The following is an 18,923-nucleotide window of genomic DNA, read 5'->3' as shown; positions in this document are numbered from 1 at the left end:
TCTATTGGGACGAAACTCTCTTTTCATCCGTCACTTGTGCGACTTTTGACAGCCAGCACCACCAAACACCGTACGAAGCCGAACTGTCCCCGTCCTCGCCCCCGAGCTCGAACGGCCGCTCTTCGTTGCAACCCTGCATCATCCCACCTTGGACCTGTGGATCTACCATCGAAATCCCCCGCTCTCAACCTCTCATCCCGCCGCTGATCCATTTCTACGTCTCTTCCCGCTCGCTCGTCCGCTCGTCGCTCTGCCTTGCCCAGGGCTGGCGTAACAGTTGGCCACCACAGCTCCGTGTCGCATTGTCAAGCCCGCCGAAATTCCTGTTGGAGCAACTTTGCTGCGCACCAACTTTTCTCGCTGCACGAGCTGAAAGTCGTCCGCCTCCCCAACGACATCAAGCGTCATCACCGACCAACGGGCTTCGCACTCGACTTCCACCTGTGAGACCCGATTTGCGACTTGCTGAAATACCGCCCAGCGACTATTATGCTTGCTGTTGCGTGGTGGCACACACTTTATCCTCGGAAACAGAATCCAATCGGCCATCTCTCAATTTCGGAGGAGGCAGAGAGACGTGCTGGCTAGTTTACGGAAGAAAAGACGTGGTGGGACGCTAAGGTGCTGCTCTGGAAAGAACGACAAATTTCGGGGACGCACATAGAATCACCAAACTTCAGATGCGGGCGGACCCCAAATGAGGACAAACCATGGAATGAGCATGGCACCGCCGGGAATGGATGGACGAACCTACCACAACGGGGTTCACAACGTTACGCCGCGCCACGATTGGCAACAATCCCAGAACCAAAGCTTGTCCGCAGACTCGTCGTCTCGCGGCATGGAACGCGTCTCGATCTCCAACCTACGCACCTCATTCCGCTCCAACCATCCGTCGAACCCCACGATCCGCGCCGTGACACCCGAGTACCATCATCCGGACCTGTCGCCGACGCCGTCCTCGAACGCAGTCTTCGATCTGACCGGCCCTCCTCAGTTGCCCCGCGGCATCACGTCGAACTCCCCGCAAACCTCCCCGAGATCTATCCCGGGAGACTTCTCGAGACGACAAGGAATGGTTTTTAATGACACATACGGTGGAAGCTCCAACGAGAATAACTCAACTAGCCCGCCTCTGAGGCAACAAAGTAGCTTTCGGCCTAGGACACACACCATGGACGGCGCACTACGCCAGCAGTTCATGAATGCTGCCTCTCGAGAGGGCCGCCAACGTGTGGGGTCGTTTTCGTCTTCCGGATCTCAGCCCTTGTACGACGATGCTCGCTCTCCACCGCCTCCCATCGAGTCCCTAGGTTTCCCGTCTGTCATCCCCGCCCGGCATTCAGAGATTCCCCTAGGTGTCGCAAATAGCTTGAAAGAGAAAAAGTTGTCGACGAAACGTCTGATCAAGCGCCAGTCTTCCCGGCCAACTTCTCCGCCAACAAGCTCAACGCCTTCAGTTGATTCGCTACCTATTCCTGTTCCGACCGAAAATGCGAATAACATTCTGCTGATGATGAAAAATCTGTGTGGGCGCATGAGAGGTGAAATCGAATTCCAAGCTGACTCCCGGGGTCCATGGCAGCTTGGTATCGCATACGTGGACGAAGAGAAGGGAAGCTTGATGTTCGATTCGGGCCACGATGGGCCATTTCACATCCCCCTGATTTCCGACCTCTGCGGATGTCGAGTTGCGCCAGTCACACTAGCTGATGGGAAAAGATGTTTGGAGGTTTCGTGTCCCATCCAGCCCCCGTTGGATCTTCTATTACATCCGCTTTTAGCAGAAGAAACAGATCTCTGGCTTGCGGCTTTACTCTGCTGGCAACAACTTCGCCCTCCGAAAGTGAAACTTTCGAACGGCAACCGGAGTCCCGCGTCTACCGCCCTGCGTCCAGCAGTAAGAAGGCGTGGCTCTGAGAATGGAACAGCGAAAACTACGACTGCATTCATCAAGGTCGGCCAAGTGAGGCTTTGGGATAAGGGGTTGGCAAACTCGCCGAGGGCTATTGTGAAAAGACCTTCCACGAGAGATCTGAGGTCGCCAACTACTTCTTGGCGGGTTGTTTCCCTGCTTCTTCAAGAAAACGGAGAAGTCCGACTCACTACAAGAGATGGCGAGGCTGTCATCGCCGTGGTCGAACTATCTCAATTATCTCGATGCGCTATTCAACAACTGAACCGGTCAGTTTTGGACGAGGAGTACTGCATTGGCATCTTTCCACACTACTCTCCGATATCTACTCAGCTTTCCATATTCCGTCCCGTGTACATCGCCCTGGACAACCGCCTATTGTTTGAAGTGTGGTTTGTCCTTCTTCGAGCATTCGCCCTACCGGACATTTTCCGACTGGACTCGCCTTCAGCCGACGGAGCGTTGGAGGTCACGGACTTGGAGTCAGAGCTTTCCGGCGAGTTATTCAGAATCGAGAAGACAATCAGTTTGCGGGTGACGGAGGCAAAACTGAAACCCAAGACTTGCTCTCCCGACGTTGGCTTCATCGATCGACAGCCCAAGGACGCAGACCCTTTGATGGGTAACTACCTGACTGAAGTCATACTGGATGGCGAGGTCCGCGCTCGATCAACGATTAAGACTGGAACCAAGAACCCTTTTTGGCGGGAAGATTACCAGTTTTCGGACCTTCCCCCAACTATGCCGTTCCTTTCCATCATTCTGAAAAGAGTGGATGGGAACCTGGAAAGTTTCAGTCACCAGCTTCAGGCATCACTTGGTTTGCCCAAGACTGGAAATCTGACCGAGATTCTCTGTGGCTCTGTCGACATTCCCCTGGACCACGTTGAACCCGGCAAAGACTTTGAGCGGTGGCTTGAGATATATGACGAGCGACAGCAAGTCATGGGCACTATGCTTGTGAAGCTCCACCACGAGGAGCTCGTTGTTCTCCATTCCAAGGAATACCAGGCGCTGTCGACTTTGCTCCATAGCTTTCCTTCTGGTCTCACCGCTCAGATTGCCGATGCACTTCCTGGCAATCTGCGACGTCTGTCTGAAATTTTCTTGAACATCTTCCAAGTGTCTGGTCACGCCAACGAATGGCTGCAAACGTTGGTCGAAGATGAGATCGACGGCATTGGCGGCAGCCAAAACCAGATGAAGAAGTACCGGTTTAGCAGTCGCTTGAAGTCAAATGAGTCCATGGAGTCATCCAGTGACAGAGAGCAGATTCTTCGCGACATGGGTAAATCTCTCGCAGGAGAGGCCAATCTGTTGTTCCGAGGAAACACGCTGCTGACGCAAGCTCTCGAATTTCACATGAGACGGTCAGGAAAGGAGTATCTTGAGCAGATGTTGCAAGCCAAGATTTTCGAGATCAACGAGACCAATCCCAACTGCGAAGTCGACCCGAGCAAGCTGAAACCTGGCGAAAACATCCAGGAGCATTGGACAAGACTCATACAGCTGACAACTGAGGTTTGGCAATGCATTTGTAAGGAGCCCACGAAATGCCCACCGGAGCTTCGGTCAATCCTCAAATACGTACGAGCCGTGGCTGAAGACCGCTACGGCGACTGGCTGCGAACCGTCACTTACACAAGCGTGTCGGGCTTCTTGTTCCTCCGCTTCATTTGCCCGGCTATTTTGAGTCCCAAACTTTTTGGTCTATTGAGGGATCACCCTAGACCCCGCGCCCAGCGAACGCTCACATTGGTTGCCAAAGCACTCCAGGCCCTTGGAAACCTGTCTACGTTTGGCAAGAAGGAAGAATGGATGGAGCCGATGAACAAGTTCCTGGGCTCCAATCGTCAGTCAGTAAAGGACTACATTGACACGATCTGTGCCATTCCTGTTGAACGCAACAAGGTCGCCCTGGGTCCATCCTACTCGACCCCTATTGCGATTCTTGGACGGCTTTCGCCAACGGCACGAGAAGGATTCCCTGCACTGCCTCACTTGATTGACCACGCTCGTAATTTCGCAGCACTGGTCAGGATGTGGACCGAAGCTAACCCTATCGGAAACGGAGAGGTAGTCAAGCCTGTGGGCGGCGAAGATGACATCCTCATCTTCAATGAAATGTGCTTGGTGTTGCAGGAGCGTGCAGACCTATGCTATTCGAAAATGGACGGGTCTTCTCACGAGACAGCGTCCCTTCCTGCCTCCGATTTCGCCGACGCTATGGAGCACAATTCAGCCGTATTGGATTCCATGAGCCTTTCCACGCATCACAACCACTCAGCACCGACCTCGGCGAACACTTCTACAGTTTGGCTTGACCAAGACAATTACCAACCTCCAGGGTCGGCTGGTAGCGACGTGTTGATCGATGTGCCTACGCGAAGAAGCCGCGAGCATCGTCGTGGCCGAGATTTCAGCTCCCTGCGGCAAGCGTCTGGACACTCCGAGCACGCGTCCTCGCATTTAGCTACACTCAAACGGAATGGCAGGGCTACCCGTCACATTCTGTCTGGCATTATGAAGCCGTTCGCGCGGAGTGACTCGCCTGAGTCGTCTCCGTCAACGACACGTGGCAAGAATCTCGACCGATCATGGAACACTGGCTATTGATACGCCTTATTTCCCATTCATTTTTCTTTGTTCATCACTACTTCCACACATTCGCACATGAATCAAAACCAAACAAGTCAATGGCTGAACGACGAGCCAAAGTCTCTGCATTCTTGACGAGGAGGATATCTGGATACGCCCAGCTTGGAGCGTCAAGAGGGTGCGAGAGGGCAGCACCTCTTCTGCATTACTGTTACCTGCGCCGGAATTGAGGGCAGGCTTGGGTGGGCAAGGATCGACTGAACTACCTCTGGCGTTTCTCCATTTGCACAAGTTCATCAACGGAGCCTGCTTGGGAAGGTTCCTTTCTACATGTTCAGGCATTCGATTGGAGGGAGGGTCGGCCCTATTTGTTTTCTCTTTCTTCTTACACCCAACCCATCCCGTGTTCGTCACTTTTCTTCCTTGCCAACTTTTCTTGAGTTGGTTGTAGGGTAGGTAGCCGTCGCACAATGGGCCACGAATGAATATACCCAGACATATCATGACCAGCATTTACATGTCTTGCCTCATACTCATGCCGCGAGACTCATCACAGCATACATCCTTTCCCTTTTAGAACAAAACGAAACGAGCAATGTGTATAATATAATGATATTGAACTTTCAGTCGAGGTATTTACCTGTGAGTTTTCTTGTGTTTTCCAGTGCCTGCTTCTCTGTACGCCCCGATGTTCCAATGAATTAAGAGAATTCCCTTGTTTTTAGTAGCCCAGATCATAGAATCGTCATCCACCAGTCTTCGCTCCCTGCCTCATGCCATCAGGGTCACACTTCGTCTTGGCCGTGATTTCCGATACAGTTCCCGGCACGATACGTGACGTGTTGCGCCCTTTCTGAGTGCCTCCATCTATTGGAAGAACTTCTTGTAAGCCGCCTTCTCCTTGGCCGCACGAGCTGCCGCCTTCTGCTTGACGGCATTAAGCTCATGAAGAATGACCTTATCACCCGGCACGAGCTTGTGCGCCTCTTCAAGATCCTTGATGGCGTTCTCCTCGTCCTTGAGGCGAACGTTGGCGAAGCCGCGGCGGTAGAGGGCCTTGGCGCGGTCGGTGTCCTTGGTTCCGGCAACATCGAGAGCGTACGTAGCCGTCTTCGCGGCATCATCCCAGGCTTCGAGCTTGATATTGAGCAAAGCTGAGTTGTTGTTTAGGGTGAAGCGGAGAGCTTGGAGTTCCTCCTTGGTAGAAGCGGGCTCCTTCTCCAGGTCGGGCTCTTCGTTGATGTAGCGGAGACCCTTCTGGTACTTCTCGAGACCGAGGTTGAAGTCACCGGCCTTGAAAGCCTTGTTGCCGTAGTCCTTGCAGGCGGCAGCAATCTTGATGACTTCCTGTGCGTCAGGTGGGGCTGCACAGTCCTCAGGGAAGTCCTCGTAGGTGTCGCCCATGGCGTCCGGGGCCTTCACGTCGGCTGCGAGAGCGGCGTCTCCGGTCAATTCGCCGCAGTCTGCGATGATGGCGTCCTTGAGGGGCTTGTCGCCCGACTCGGTCTGGAGGTTCTCGATCTGGCGGACGACGGACTTGCCGTTCAGGACTTCGCCAAAAACGACATGCTTGTTGTCGAGATGAGGCGTCGGGACGGTGGTGAGGAAGAACTGAGAGCCGTTGGTGTCTGTTCGTAGTTTAATCAGCAAAAGCTTCCCAAATACCAGTCATCGTAGAGCACTTACTAGGTCCAGCATTGGCCATGGACAGGAGGAAGGGACGGTCGTGCTTCTTAGGGAAAGCCTCGTCCTCGAACTTTGCTCCGTAAATGGACTCGCCGCCAGTGCCATTGCCCTCGGTGAAGTCGCCGCCCTGGATCATGAACTGCTTGATAACGCGGTGGAAGATGGAGCCCTTGTAGTGCAAAGGCTTGCCGGACTTGCCCAGGCCCTTCTCACCGGTGCATAGGCAGCGGAAGTTCTCGGCCGTCTTGGGGACGAGGTCGTTGTAGAGCTCCATAGTAATGCGGCCAGTGGACTTACCGCCGACTGTAATATCGAAGAACACGCGCGAGCGCGCCGCCTTGTTCTCGGTCCCCTCGGCGGACATTGTGACTGCGTTCTGAAGTACGAACTGAACTCTCGGAGATTGATCAGGCTGGGACTCTGTACTCGATCCAGTAGTGCGGGGTAGATGTGGCTGCCGCAAACGAGATTCGCGAGACTGGTATGCTGTCGATGATCGGGTCGAAGCTAGCAGGAAGCTATGGTTTATTCACGTTGAACGTGAGAAGTGTTATTCATACGATTGAGTCGAGAAAAGTACCTAGGGTAAGGTAGTATAGCTTCGTCTGCAGAACGCTGGTGGTGGAGGTGAACGATAAATGCTTCAGCCCAGAGCTAACCTGGAAGGTGGGGGGAGGTACGATGGAACTTTCTGGTAGCTCGGACGCTTTGGCGCGGGGCAGTCGCACCACCCGCTGCATCTCACTGCCTGTATGCTTCACCGGGAAGGAGCAACAGCTTCGGAATAGGCCAATCAGAGGGTTCTATTCTACCGATGTCTCTTTCCTGCCCTGTTATCGACCTTTCTCTTAGGTGCCTAGTAAGTTGCGGCACCTCAAGTTAGGCCGAAGAGACAATGTGAGGCAAACGCAAACATAGAGCCGGAGTAAGATATGCAGCTGAAGCTGAAGCAGGCAGCCTTGGTGGAAATGAGTTGCAATGTCTCTGCCTGCATTCTGAGGTATCACCAAAATGGCAGGCCTTTCTATCGTAGTTGCATCTATGCGTAGAGCTCTATGTATAAGGCATGGAATTGCGACCATTCAAATCTTTCTTTGACCGCAAGGGACCCAAGAGACGATCCATTTCTGTTTGCCATCACTTCTTGAGACTTTCAACGAACGAATTCCGAGTTGCATTCATGGTGTATCTTGGTTCTGCTCAAGCCAACGCCCGACTTATGTCAGTGACACTGGATAGGCCATGGCACATGGCGTTTGGAAGACCTTGAAAATGATCATGGCTTAGGGGCCGACTCCGTGTTGAGCTCAAACGTGACCTCAAGACTCAAGTTAGTACGGAATCATCAGTTGTCAGTGGCTTCAAGTGTCACAAACCGGTCCATCATTGACAGAAGCCACGGCCATCATAGCCTGGAAGCGCCCATCCTTGACCTTTTCGGCCGCATAGCTATCCTGCAACTTTTGCAAGAAATGGTGGTAGAGCCTTTTAGCATCCTCGGCTCCTGCGCTGAGGCGGAAATCCGGCTTGTTCTTGACGATCTTGGCGAAAAGTGTGAATTGAGATACTGTGAGGGTGATCAGTTGTCTAAAGATGTCTGAATAAAGCTCGTCCGGAGCCCGGCACGGCAGCCTACCTACCACAGAGGATTTCTCCGTCAATGTCTGGGACTGCCTTCTTCCACTAAGACAAGATTAGATGCAAGTATTGGAACATTCGGCTTTTGGTCAAACGCACCCTTGCGCCGGCATCATCGTCCCACATTCTGAGCTTCAACACTTTGTTTGCTAGGTTCTCGGCATCTTTCTCTGTATCTTCGGGAGCCACAGCAGCAAGAACAAGAAGACCCTTTCCAATGGAAGAAATCACTTCGTTGTCCACGGTCACTGACCCAGACAGCACCCGCTGTACGATAGCTAGGAGGCATCAGCATCTCGCATCATCATGCAGTAGTTCACTCAGTGAGGAGACGGTGGTCTCACCTTTCATTTTGCACTGCACCACTGCATATGTCGGAGGCGATACAGCGGAGTAATCTGATACACAGGTACCAAGAGTAACAAGCAGTGACAAGCTCTTCAACCACGGTAGATAGACCGGAACGTGGATTCCTCCGGTACTATCACCCGGACGAGGATGAAGTCCAAACACAAATGGAGCAGCTAGAGACCACTGAGTGGTCAGTAGTCGTATCGCCGGCGGGAACCAACAGGCAAACGGGCGGCAAACCACACGGAAGCGGAGCAATCAACTGACCGGTACTTGGCCTGGCAAGTCGTAAGCGGCGTAGTCTATCAGCCCTCAGATATTGCTCAAAATTTCTTGGTTTCAGGGCAAAAACAATGCCTTTAGCACATTGCCTTCCCTGATTTGAATTACCGGTAATAATATCTTACAGAGTGAGCAGTCTTGCATCCCTGAACACGGCGGAAAAGCGCAGCTGGCAAGGCTGGGCTCAGCAGTGGTCCGTGTCAATCTCAGTGACGACGTCTAAGTAGCCTAAACTTGGCCCAGATAGACGGAAAGAAACGTGGTTTGGCCTTGCATGCTTCTATACTCCATATATGAGATATTCAATTGCGAAAGTGATATATATAAGTAAAAAGTCATCAATTACGTCACTTATGGACTCAAAATATCACATAGTTGTAGGTTTAGCCTTGAGGACACCTACTTGCAACCTCCCCATGCTTCACTCTCTATCGGACTTTAGGTACCCGAAACCTTCACCTCCCATACAGCATCCTCCACCCAGCTCTTTCTTCTGCATGCGCGCATCCTCAACCCATCAAACGCCTCACTCCCGGCAAGCAAACCTGTATTGCGCAACCAACGAACGCCGGTCAACACGGCGTAGCAGTCGTCACGCGAGCGACAAACCCCCCATTCATCCACCTACATCGCGCCTATCACTCCTTCGACGGCTGTCTGCGACACGAGCACAGCTCATTGAAAACCAGCGTCAATCACGACACACCTGACACAACCGACAAACCCAACCCGTCGGCATCGAGACACGTAATTCGCCTCAGCATTTTCATCTCTGCCACACACACAACCCGACAAGATGGCGGCACGCAAACTCCAACAAGAAGTCGACAAGTGCTTCAAAAAGGTGGCGGAAGGCGTTGCCGAATTTGAGGCCATCTACGAAAAGATTGAGCAGTCCAACAACATCTCCCAAAAAGAGAAGCTAGAGGACAACCTCAAGCGCGAAATTAAGAAGCTCCAGAGACTACGCGATCAGATCAAGACATGGGCAGCAAGCAACGACATCAAGGACAAGTCTCCTTTGCTGGAGCATCGAAGGTTGATCGAAACGGTTGGTCTACCGACTCCCTGGTCGCAGCTCTTCCCCGCGGTCCCACTAACCCCCCTTCGCAGCAAATGGAGAAGTTCAAGGCCGTAGAGAAGGCTATGAAGACCAAGGCATACTCCAAGGAAGGGCTAGCCTCTTCAGCCAAGCTCGATCCCCAAGAACAAGCCAAAGCCGAGGCAAGCGACTTCCTAAATAACATGGTTGACGAACTCGAGCAACAAATCGAAACCCTAGAAGCCGAGGCCGAAGCGATACAAGCGACGATGAAGAAGGGCAAGAGCCAAACTGCCAAGGCGGAACGAATGGCCGAGATCGAGCGCATCATCGAACGTCACAAGTGGCATCAGGGCAAACTGGAGCTTATTCGAAGATCTCTAGAGAACGGAGGAGTCGACACGGATCAGGTTACCGATCTGGAAGAGACGATTCGATATTACGTCTCAGATGGCATGAACGATGACTTTGTCGAGGACGAGGAGATGTACGAAGAGCTCGCTCTGGACGAGGACGAGGGCGCATTCGGCGTACCTGCAGATGGCGACAAGGGCTCATCGCAAGACGCTCAGTCAATAGCGGAGGAACCGACACCCGAGCCAGAAATCATCAAAGCTCCCCCGAAGCCCAAGGCGGTAGCAGAGGCATCTGCTTCAGGACGCAGATCGAGCTCACAGAACAAGTCCCCACTGCCTGCGCTAGCCACCTTACATATGCCGACTATCATTGGCAATGGCGCAGCAACTGGTCCTACGATGAAGCCAGCGGTGGCCCCTGCAAGACCTGCGGAAGGCCTCAAATACGCATCGGCGGCGGCGGCTGCGGCAGCGTCAGACAAGATTGGCATCTCTCCCTTGCCCCCTCCACCAGGCGCAGCACCGGTCACTGCCAATACCCCAGGGTCGCAGTCAAAAACCAGCGCAACAAGCTCACCTGCAACGACATCAGCACATCCTGTCGCCGCAAAGGAGCCCGAACCCAAGCAACCCCCAGCACCATCAACAACCGCAACCGAATCGCCAATCGCAAACCCAAGCGCCAGCGCAATCGCAAGCACAAGCACAACTCCAAGCGCTAAGGCCGCCTCGGCCCCTACCAAGGCAGAGAAGCGTGCGAAAAAGGAGCAGGCTGCGGCAAGTGCTTCAGGAGCAGCGAAAGGTAAGTCTGCCCACTATCGTGACCACTTTCATGGTTTACTAATGTTCTTTAGCATCTCAAACAAACGGTGCCACGAATGGAGTCAAACCTACAGCAGAGGAGGAGGAAGAGTCTGTATATCACCTCCCGTCATCTCTGCAAGACCTCGTCGAGTCCTTCGAAGCTTCCCGCAAGCGCCCGGCGCCTTTCAACTCGCCATCCACGCAACGCATGCTTCAGACGAGCCAGGCCACATGCCCCGACATTATGGATGCAGACGTACCCAGAACGTACCGTCCCGACTTGCGATTGACATCGACCGGCGTTGGCTTTCCTCAGGAGCCACTTCCTTTGTTTGATGACCCGCGGCTATACTCACGTATTGACCCGGATACACTCTTCTACGTCTTCTACTACAAGCAAGGCACGCCTCAGCAATATCTTGCGGCCAAAGCCTTGAAAGACCAGAGCTGGCGGTTCCACAAGCAATATCAAACCTGGTTTCAGCGTCACGAAGAGCCAAAGAACATCACCGAGGAATTCGAGCAGGGCACATACCGCTTTTTCGACTACGAAAGCACATGGTGAGTCATTTTACTTCAAGACGATAGACTGAGGTAATTAAGCTAACTCGACGGGCAGGATGAACCGCAGAAAGGCGGACTTCAAGTTCGCGTACAAATTCCTTGAGGACGATGTATGAATAGGCAGCAAGGTTCACAGGGTTTCATGCCAGGCGTACGCCTCGGATTGGGATGGGGGCCTCGAACCATTGGTATCGGGAGGAACGGCGTTGCCTCTTTTTGCGGAAACATACAGCCAAGGTCTATCTGGCTCATCTTTGTTGAAGTACACTGACTATTGACTGGCTATGGAAAAGGGGAGGCTACAGGCTGCCTCAGTTCGGCTTTTGCACATGAAGACATAAGAACCCATTCGCAACGCGCGTGACGTTTAATTGAGCACTTTCGGCATCGCCAAGGCCGTCTGCCCTGTCCTGATATCAGGGACCCTGTCCTCGGCGGTCAGCATGAAGGCAAAATAAGATCCCGGTGGGTGCAGCGTGTTCTGGCCCTGTCGGGACAGGCCTGTTTCCGCAAGGTACTCCATACAAATACCTTTCTGGACACTATGGGAGCTGGGGCAGGAGTCAATGACGGCGTGCATCCCGGCGCCCGGTTCCAGGCTCGGCCGAAATAAGTTGAGAAGACCAACCTACAGGTTCCATGGAAGCTCCGGCCACCCCGACAGTTGCCCCGTGTGGATCCGTCTCTGCCTCTGCGTGACACAAAACATAGCCGCCTGCGGGTGGGTTGGCGAATGCCTTATCCCCCGCGATTCTCCAAGCCTTGGACGTACCTACTGATTAGCCAGGACGAATTGGGTTATGGATGCGCCGGTGGATGTTCCGAATGGCCATATCAACGCCAGGGCTGAGGCGACAATGACGAAGCTTGGGATTATGGAGGGTTGCAATCAAGCTTTCCTGCCAGCGCAAACCATTGACATTCTGCAATAAATCACTCCGCCACTTCTCTTATCACAAGCCGGGCGAAAATGGCCAGTAGGTATGAGGCACGTCTGTATGAAGCGAAATGACTGGACGGGCCAGGGCCAGTAAGGGTAGCCGGGTCTTGAAGCGTCCCGGTCGACACATGTAGGTGCAGGGGAGAGAAGAGCAACGTAAGAGAGTCGACGGCGGCAAAGCGGCAGTCTCTCAACTGCGTGCTTACCTACCTAGTTGCTGAGGTAGTGATGATTCGCCAGGTGTAAAGGAACATCCAATGTTGACATGGTATCTCAAGTCTACCTTACTCCTTAGGAGGTGGGTACTCCGTAGACCGTAGGTATTAAGGTAGTGTAGAGCGTCACAGCGTCGTGAGAAGTTGAGAAGGTAAGGTTAAGGTAGGTAGGTGGTGGGGCAGGCGGCAGGTCCAATGGAGGGTCATGATGCACCACCACCTTCCGACATTGACAGGGCCTTGCAGGCTTGCACGTTGACGCAGCACAAGCGATGGAAGGCTTCTAGAAGGTTGCCGGGGCCCACCTTTCCTTCCCCCCGGGCACATCGCGGACCTGCCAACTTGCCTCCTTCCCAACTAGCAACCGTGAACCCAGTCGAATGTCAAGGGTAGGACCCAGCAAGTGTCCGTTGGCAGAGCGGTTTATTCAGATCACCACCTTTTCCTCGACTCCTCAAGCTCATTTCTGGCCATCCACGAGGCTCGAACACCTCTCCAAGTGACTCCAACTCGTTGGAACGAATCCACATCTCGACTTGCTCAACCCTCTTCCAACAGTATCGCCTACCAGGCCTTCGTGTTTTCTGTCGCCAGAAAATGGCTCGTCCGAGCAGAGGGGCCCATCAGAATGGATCCTGCTACTACGAATTGCTACGTACGGGTATTCGACATGCGCCTTTTTGAAGATCCAACAGACTTTGAGTTACACCAGCATGACGAAAAAGGCACCTTTCCGTATCGACGTATCCCCTCTGACTTGCTTCACCGAACCAAACCTGCATCGACCGTCAGCCGGACATGGAGCCCGCCCGCGCTATCTCCCGACATGGCTCCTCGCAAACATGAAAAGCTGTCCCCCGATGCCCATAGTTCCATAGCCCTGCGCGAAAAGTATGGCACCTACCTATCTTGCTTGAGACACCTGACCATCGCTAGGTATCGTTTGCGCGAAAACCCGAATCTTCACCATCTTACAGAGTCATCATCGCCGTCACCGCCTGTGCCACCCTTTCCCGTCCAGGGTCAGCACACGCTCAGAGGGGGCAACCTGTCCGAGGAGACTGAATATCGGACCTTAAATCGCCCCGGAACCGGCTCGGTTGGTTGGCCATCACTCATCAGTCCTTCTGGGTCTCAGGCTATTCTGGTGGGCAGCATGCAGCTTTGCGGTGGATCCAGCGGATTGGCCCCCGATGGAATACCTCGATGTGACAATGGTTGCACTGCAACTAGGTGCGCTGCGCAGCACTACAACATCCATCAATGAGCCGTCACAGCAACTCACTCCTACGAAAGCAACCGAGGTACAACGGTACTCCGTATCCAATGCCTGCCCTAGATGGGGAATCGCTTCGCTGGGCAGAGGGTCCTATGCCAGAGACTCCATTGGACTCCAAACTGCCCCCTAGGCTTACTGTGGCCTCACCTACCCGGTTACGATTGGACCAGTGAGGAACTCATGATTTGCGGTACCATTGTGTCTTGGCTGATTCCACTCTAGCATTTGGACCCTGCACAGCAGCAAGGGCTGGGACTGCAAGCGTTCACGCGCACACTAGTGTGGCAGTGCGGGGCCAGGCAACGAGATATTCTACCAGTCAAGCCTCTCCTCCGCGATTCCGATCTTCAGTCTATCTCGACAGCCGCATCGCATCCTGCCAAGTCCGCCCCAAGCCCGAGCCCTACAACGCCCTAATTACTACCATCCATCTGCTATGCCACTGAGCGACAATCTTTCGCCATGCCATGACATACCTCGCACTTGTCGGTTTCATAGCTTACTGGCTTATTTTCGAGCCCCTTGTCCGGTCCTGCACTAAACGCGGTACCTCAACACCTCGAGTCCCCAACTCCGGGTTGACTGACCTTGAGTCCTTGACCCTGCCGTGCCGTACAAACCGACCACCAGAAACATTTCCGTAATGGGGCCTTTCTCTGCCCCGGTTTATCTTTTGGGTCTGCCAGACATGTCTTGGGTCTCTGGTACCTTTGCCAATGAAAGTCGGCCCAAAAACACTCATTGTAACTCAGAGCTGACTGCCCAGCCGGAACTGGTCCCCCCTTTCGATTCAATGTCAACGGCCATTGAGGCCCCCTCGAATGCACCGCGCTCTTTAACCACCCCGCCGCCAGCCCTGTCGAGTGATAGGTGGGTGCATCGTCATGGGAGTATCTGGCGGGTCTTGGGCTGACCTGATCTTGAATCTCGCCGGTTTGTACTCAGACCAGGTTGCCAGTTATGCATGTCTTCCCGCATGAATCCATCGACTTGGTGGCTGGCGATTCTAAGCCCCCTTCTAGAAGCATGTCACTCACCGAGGACTGCCTCTCACTCGATCAGACGTTCAAGTTGGTGGAGAAACCCCAGCACTTGCAGTTGTTTCCTCGCTTCGCGCCGTATGGCCAAGACAACTCTATCCCATCTTCACCCTACGCGGCAATGGTCCGGGGGCTGGTGTAGCTTTACGATGTTTGATATGCCCGCTCTTTTGAGGCTCCCCATAGCCAAGGCCGTCTTACGGAGGTTGAAGCCTTGTGCTGGTGGGTTGCCATGACCCCATTCTACCGCCTGCTCGTGTATCTGTGCCGCTTGACGTATCGCTGCCACTTTTACTCCTTCCAGCTCCAAGGCGGTGAAACTTGAACTTGCCTTATCCCGCTCATACTTGAACCGTCCACGTCCCCCTCCAATTCGTGAGCTTGTATGCGAACACAGTCTGGGAATCACTTCAACGAACCTTTCATCTGCTCGAACTTTAGTGTTGTTCAAGATTGCCCTTTGGCGAACACACACCCTGTTTAACTTGGCGAACAGGCTTCCACTCCTTTCTGGACTATAGATCCCACGACGACGAGTGCTCCTGCCTCTACTCTACTTATCCACAATCTAAGCTACCTTATTTCCATGGGGATTTATGTGTGAGCCACGTTTTCGACTCTCCGAAACCAGCTCGCGCCCCCCCACGAGTCTGACACTGGCATCCCATTTATGTAAGTTCGTAAAATTTCCTTGGCTCCCGGCATTCCTCGCTACTGCTTACTCCCCTTTTTAAATATTGTATGCTTCCCCAACCTTACGAGACCACCCTTCCCTTACTGAACTGTTATCCAGAAGCCGGGATACAAACGGTTTAGACAGCTCGACAGTTTCACTTGTTAAGTCAGAAGCGATGGACAGCTACTACTACCGCGGAGCAAGCTATCATGTTAACGCAACGTCTCCAGTTTCGGCAGGAGACTACCTTGACTCCCCTACTTTTTTAGAGGCGCCGGAACTTGCTCGTCAGCCCTCCGACGTCAGCTCTCGAGGTCCCCTTACACCATCTTCATACGGCTCCTCGCCTGGTATGTCATACTCGTACTCGCACAACATGAGCCATTCTCCCGCGGGCGACTATGGCGACGGCTATGACGAGAGCTACGGAGGATTTTACGCGGACGAGTATGCGAGTACTGCCTCTTCGTCCGCACAACAAGCGTCTGAGTCCTACTATGGAGACGTCGACTGGTCGCAATATGACTACGTTCCTACCGAAGATGGAGGCTACTGGCAGATGAAACCACGATATGTTCCTGCAGGGCAGTATCCAACAGTGATACCACATCAAGGGTCAGTGAATTCGGAGGCCTCTGACAGAGATGGTTAAGCGGTGCTAACAATGCTGTGCACAGGGGTCAAGAGCAGCAAGAAGTCGTAGACTACAAGTTCCCCTGCCTTGAGGCGGGATGCACAGCAAACCCTTTCAAGCGCAAGGCCGACCTCGAGAGGCATTATAGACAAGTCCACCAGGACCCGTCAAAGAAGGAAGCTCACAAGTGCGACTACCCAAAGTGCTCGCGGAGAAGCGAACCGTTCGGACGACGGGACCACTTCAGAGACCACCTGCGAGACTATCACAACGAAGACATTTTCAAGCGGGGCACGCACGTAGACGACAGCTGGCTCCAAGGGCGCAATCTCTCGTCGCGATGGTGGCGGTGCTCAAAGTGCTTGATAAGGGTCGATGTCAACTCGTATCCGGACCACGTTTGCCCCAAGTGCAAAAACCCGTGTGAAGACAAACGCAAGCGTGCGCGAGGTTGGCATTGAGGGTCATCGTTGGCACTGCCCCATCGTCGCAGGCGGATCACTATTGGGCCACAGGGACGGATAAAGCTGATGCCTAGAGGTGAAGACGCACCTGCAAGAGCTTGGAAGACGACGCCCCGGTTGCTTTTCCCCACAGGAAGACGGCGGTAAACATACATGGCGAAACGAAGCCCAGGTTTCGGAGCACAGGAGCCAGGGCCGTCGCCCGACACGACATGCTGGCTATTAGCGACCCGGCAGCACATCTCCCTTTCTTTGGTTCGGCCCACTGACAAGAGTGCGGCTGAGGCAACACAAGCTTATGACGTTGGCAACCATAGAGTCGGGTTGCACGACCAATCACGCCGGCACCACTCGGCCTCGTTGCAGCTCACTTTCTCTTTCGGAATAGGTGGCCAGCAAAAGTCGCAGCGAAGTCAGTCAGTCCTGAGCTCAACAGGCCATGATGTTACCGACTGAGTCTAGATACGATTGGGCATAGACTGCATGGTCCCAGGCGGTCATGTGGAGCAGCAGGGTGTGAGGTTCGCGGAAGAGGTTGTTGTCGTCGACAGGCTTTACCCGAGTGGGAAGGCTTCGAGAAGAAGTCTATGCAGGCTGTGTGGCTTTGACCACTGCACATCTGATGATGTTGGGCCCTGGGAACCTTTGCCTACTTGGCTACCCATTCGCTCTTCTGAATGGGCAAGCAGGGCAACAAGAAGCAGGGAGCACATGGTCGGAGGATGCAAGGGTGGTTGGGCCTAGCGGTCTTAGTGGTCTTGGTGTTACCACAAGGTGTGTGGTGATCGATAGACGGCTGTACGTCGCGAGACGCTTTTCCTTATGTTTTCTGCATGGCGGTGGGGCAGTGCCTATTTTTCCTGTCTTGTTATGGCTCAATTGTCTTGGGACTAGGGGTGGGATGGAGACGAGAGAACGGATTGATACGACGATTGGGGCAGCGTGCAGGTGTGGCGCAAGGCATATTCGGGACGATGAGAGGTGGTTGTAATGGTTTAATATGGGGCGGGCATCTCGGTCTTCTCGCATTGCGGCACGGGGCCTTGCTGGGCTGATCGAACCGGATGGATGCGGACGACATGGAGCTTACTTTTCCTTGGAGGAGGGGGGACATGGACGGGGGGAGGAGACGGACTACGATGAACCAGTACGACAAACTACACTATTACACACGACGATAACGAATTCGGCCTCAAGGAAACACGAAGACATTCAACCATTGAGAGGAAAGGCAGAAACGAGACAAGAAAGACAAAGATACCCTGATTTCGAAATGCATCTACATACATCGCACGGCTGACGGGAGCGGGAAGCTAAGCACGCACACCAGATGAGCCCACCTACAACTACACCTACCCTACAGAGGTCTCGCTTAGGGATGACGGAAGGAAGCTTCTTACTGCGCGGAAGGAAGCTACACTACTGTGCCGTGGCGAGCTTTATCTTGTCCACCCTGCCGAATCGAACGGTAGCTTAGGGTAAGGTAAGGTGAGCAGAGCGGGCGTGGATGTGGTGGTGGTGGCAGTCGAGGTGGCGGACGGAGTATGGAAGACGAAGAAGGATGCGGTGAAACGCGGCTTCTAGTTCTCTATAGTCACACCGTGTCACCCAGACAGCCTTGTGGGAATGGGTGATGCTGATGATGATGATAATGATGATGATGATGATGGGCAGGGCGTTCTTGGTGCTTGTTTTACTGTAAAGAGGCACGATTGATGTGGGATGGATGGCATGGGAGGGGAGGGGACATTGTATTGGAAGCTGCAGGGTGCGGGGAGACGGGTGGTGGTGGCTTAGAATCGACAGATTACCGTACATAATTGCTGACGGTGGAACGGACGTACATACACACACGCGCATACATAGACTTACGAAGGCGGGCATGGGATGATGAGTTCGGGGGGTTGGGTGCATGGTCCTTTTCGTACCGTGGACTACCTCGGGCCTTTTTTTCTTCTCTTATGTCTCTTTTTGTTTTGTTTGTGTTACCCCGTCAGCTCACGGGAGAATTGTAATAATATTATTTTACATATTTTCAGTCAGTTTGTCTACCGTACCTAAGTGTAGATGAGATGAGACAGTGAGACCAAAAAGCTCGGCGTTGAGTCCGGAGTTATCTGATTTGACGTTAGACCAGGACGAAGGTACACTCTCTCAAAGTCAACAAGAGCACTGCCAATGTGTCAATGCCGGATTCGACTGCCTGCGACATGGCTCATCGCCGAAGCGCCGGGATTACGTCTTCCGTTTGCGCGCGTTAGGCGGGCATCACGTTAACCGCGCCGACGTAGCATTTCAGGATTTGCGCGGGGGGTAGGGTAGGTGGCTGCGGTATGCTGTGTACGTGTACGGCGTAGTCGAAAAGGTTTGTGAAAAGGTTAGGCAGACATTGCTCTAGTGTTTAGATAGACAGGATTTCAATAAGAAGAATTCAAAAAA

The 18,923-nt window shown here is 53.4% G+C and overlaps 5 protein-coding genes across 5 annotated transcripts; 3 read left to right on the top strand and 2 right to left on the bottom strand.

Annotated features, from left to right (window-relative positions):
- Window positions 1-1,174: 1,174 nt before the first annotated feature.
- Window positions 1,175-4,531, top strand: BDP55DRAFT_539716 (GTPase-activator protein for ras-like GTPase; the record flags this gene model as incomplete). Its single annotated transcript, XM_060568055.1, has 1 exon — window positions 1,175-4,531. The coding sequence occupies one exon, from the start codon at window positions 1,175-1,177 to the stop codon at window positions 4,529-4,531; it is 3,357 nt and encodes a 1,118-aa protein (XP_060436186.1).
- A 578-nt stretch (window positions 4,532-5,109) lies between these two features.
- On the bottom strand, window positions 5,110-6,412 carry BDP55DRAFT_642920 (peptidyl-prolyl cis-trans isomerase D). The gene is made up of 2 exons (XM_060573479.1): window positions 6,200-6,412; window positions 5,110-6,141 (listed from the first exon to the last, which is right to left on the bottom strand). The coding sequence occupies exons 1-2, from the start codon at window positions 6,333-6,335 to the stop codon at window positions 5,381-5,383; spliced, it is 897 nt and encodes a 298-aa protein (XP_060436185.1). The 5' UTR covers window positions 6,336-6,412; the 3' UTR covers window positions 5,110-5,380.
- A 1,063-nt stretch (window positions 6,413-7,475) lies between these two features.
- On the bottom strand, window positions 7,476-8,188 carry BDP55DRAFT_626007 (D-Tyr tRNAtyr deacylase-like domain-containing protein; the record flags this gene model as incomplete). Its single annotated transcript, XM_060571571.1, has 5 exons — window positions 7,476-7,517; window positions 7,576-7,766; window positions 7,840-7,882; window positions 7,937-8,115; window positions 8,182-8,188. 5 exons carry the CDS (start codon window positions 8,186-8,188, stop codon window positions 7,476-7,478), a joined length of 462 nt encoding a protein of 153 aa, XP_060436184.1.
- Window positions 8,189-9,266: 1,078 nt separating this feature from the next.
- On the top strand, window positions 9,267-11,352 carry BDP55DRAFT_626006 (Not1 N-terminal domain, CCR4-Not complex component-domain-containing protein; the record flags this gene model as incomplete). Its single annotated transcript, XM_060571570.1, has 4 exons — window positions 9,267-9,521; window positions 9,584-10,670; window positions 10,723-11,233; window positions 11,292-11,352. 4 exons carry the CDS (start codon window positions 9,267-9,269, stop codon window positions 11,350-11,352), a joined length of 1,914 nt encoding a protein of 637 aa, XP_060436183.1.
- A 4,209-nt stretch (window positions 11,353-15,561) lies between these two features.
- Window positions 15,562-16,481, top strand: BDP55DRAFT_722962 (uncharacterized protein; the record flags this gene model as incomplete). Its single annotated transcript, XM_060578675.1, has 2 exons — window positions 15,562-16,001; window positions 16,064-16,481. The coding sequence occupies 2 exons, from the start codon at window positions 15,562-15,564 to the stop codon at window positions 16,479-16,481; spliced, it is 858 nt and encodes a 285-aa protein (XP_060436182.1).
- Between the last annotated feature and the right edge of the window lie 2,442 nt (window positions 16,482-18,923).

This window comes from Colletotrichum godetiae (assembly GCF_030913485.1).
Source record: "Colletotrichum godetiae strain CBS 193.32 chromosome Unknown BDP55scaffold_2, whole genome shotgun sequence".
NCBI classification, from domain to species: Eukaryota; Fungi; Ascomycota; class Sordariomycetes; order Glomerellales; family Glomerellaceae; genus Colletotrichum; species Colletotrichum godetiae.
This window is presented reverse-complemented; position numbering and strand designations above follow the sequence as displayed.

What these genes read in the sequence shown, in the direction of transcription:
- BDP55DRAFT_642920 (XM_060573479.1), bottom strand. Translation starts at nt 6,335, where the DNA reads ATGATCCAGGGCGGCGACTTCACCGAGGGCAATGGCACTGGCGGCGAG. An exon ending in CATGGCCAATGCTGGACCTA is followed by an intron (nt 6,142 to 6,199) that starts GTAAGTGCTCTA and finishes AACTACGAACAG; the next exon opens with ACACCAACGGCTCTCAGTTC.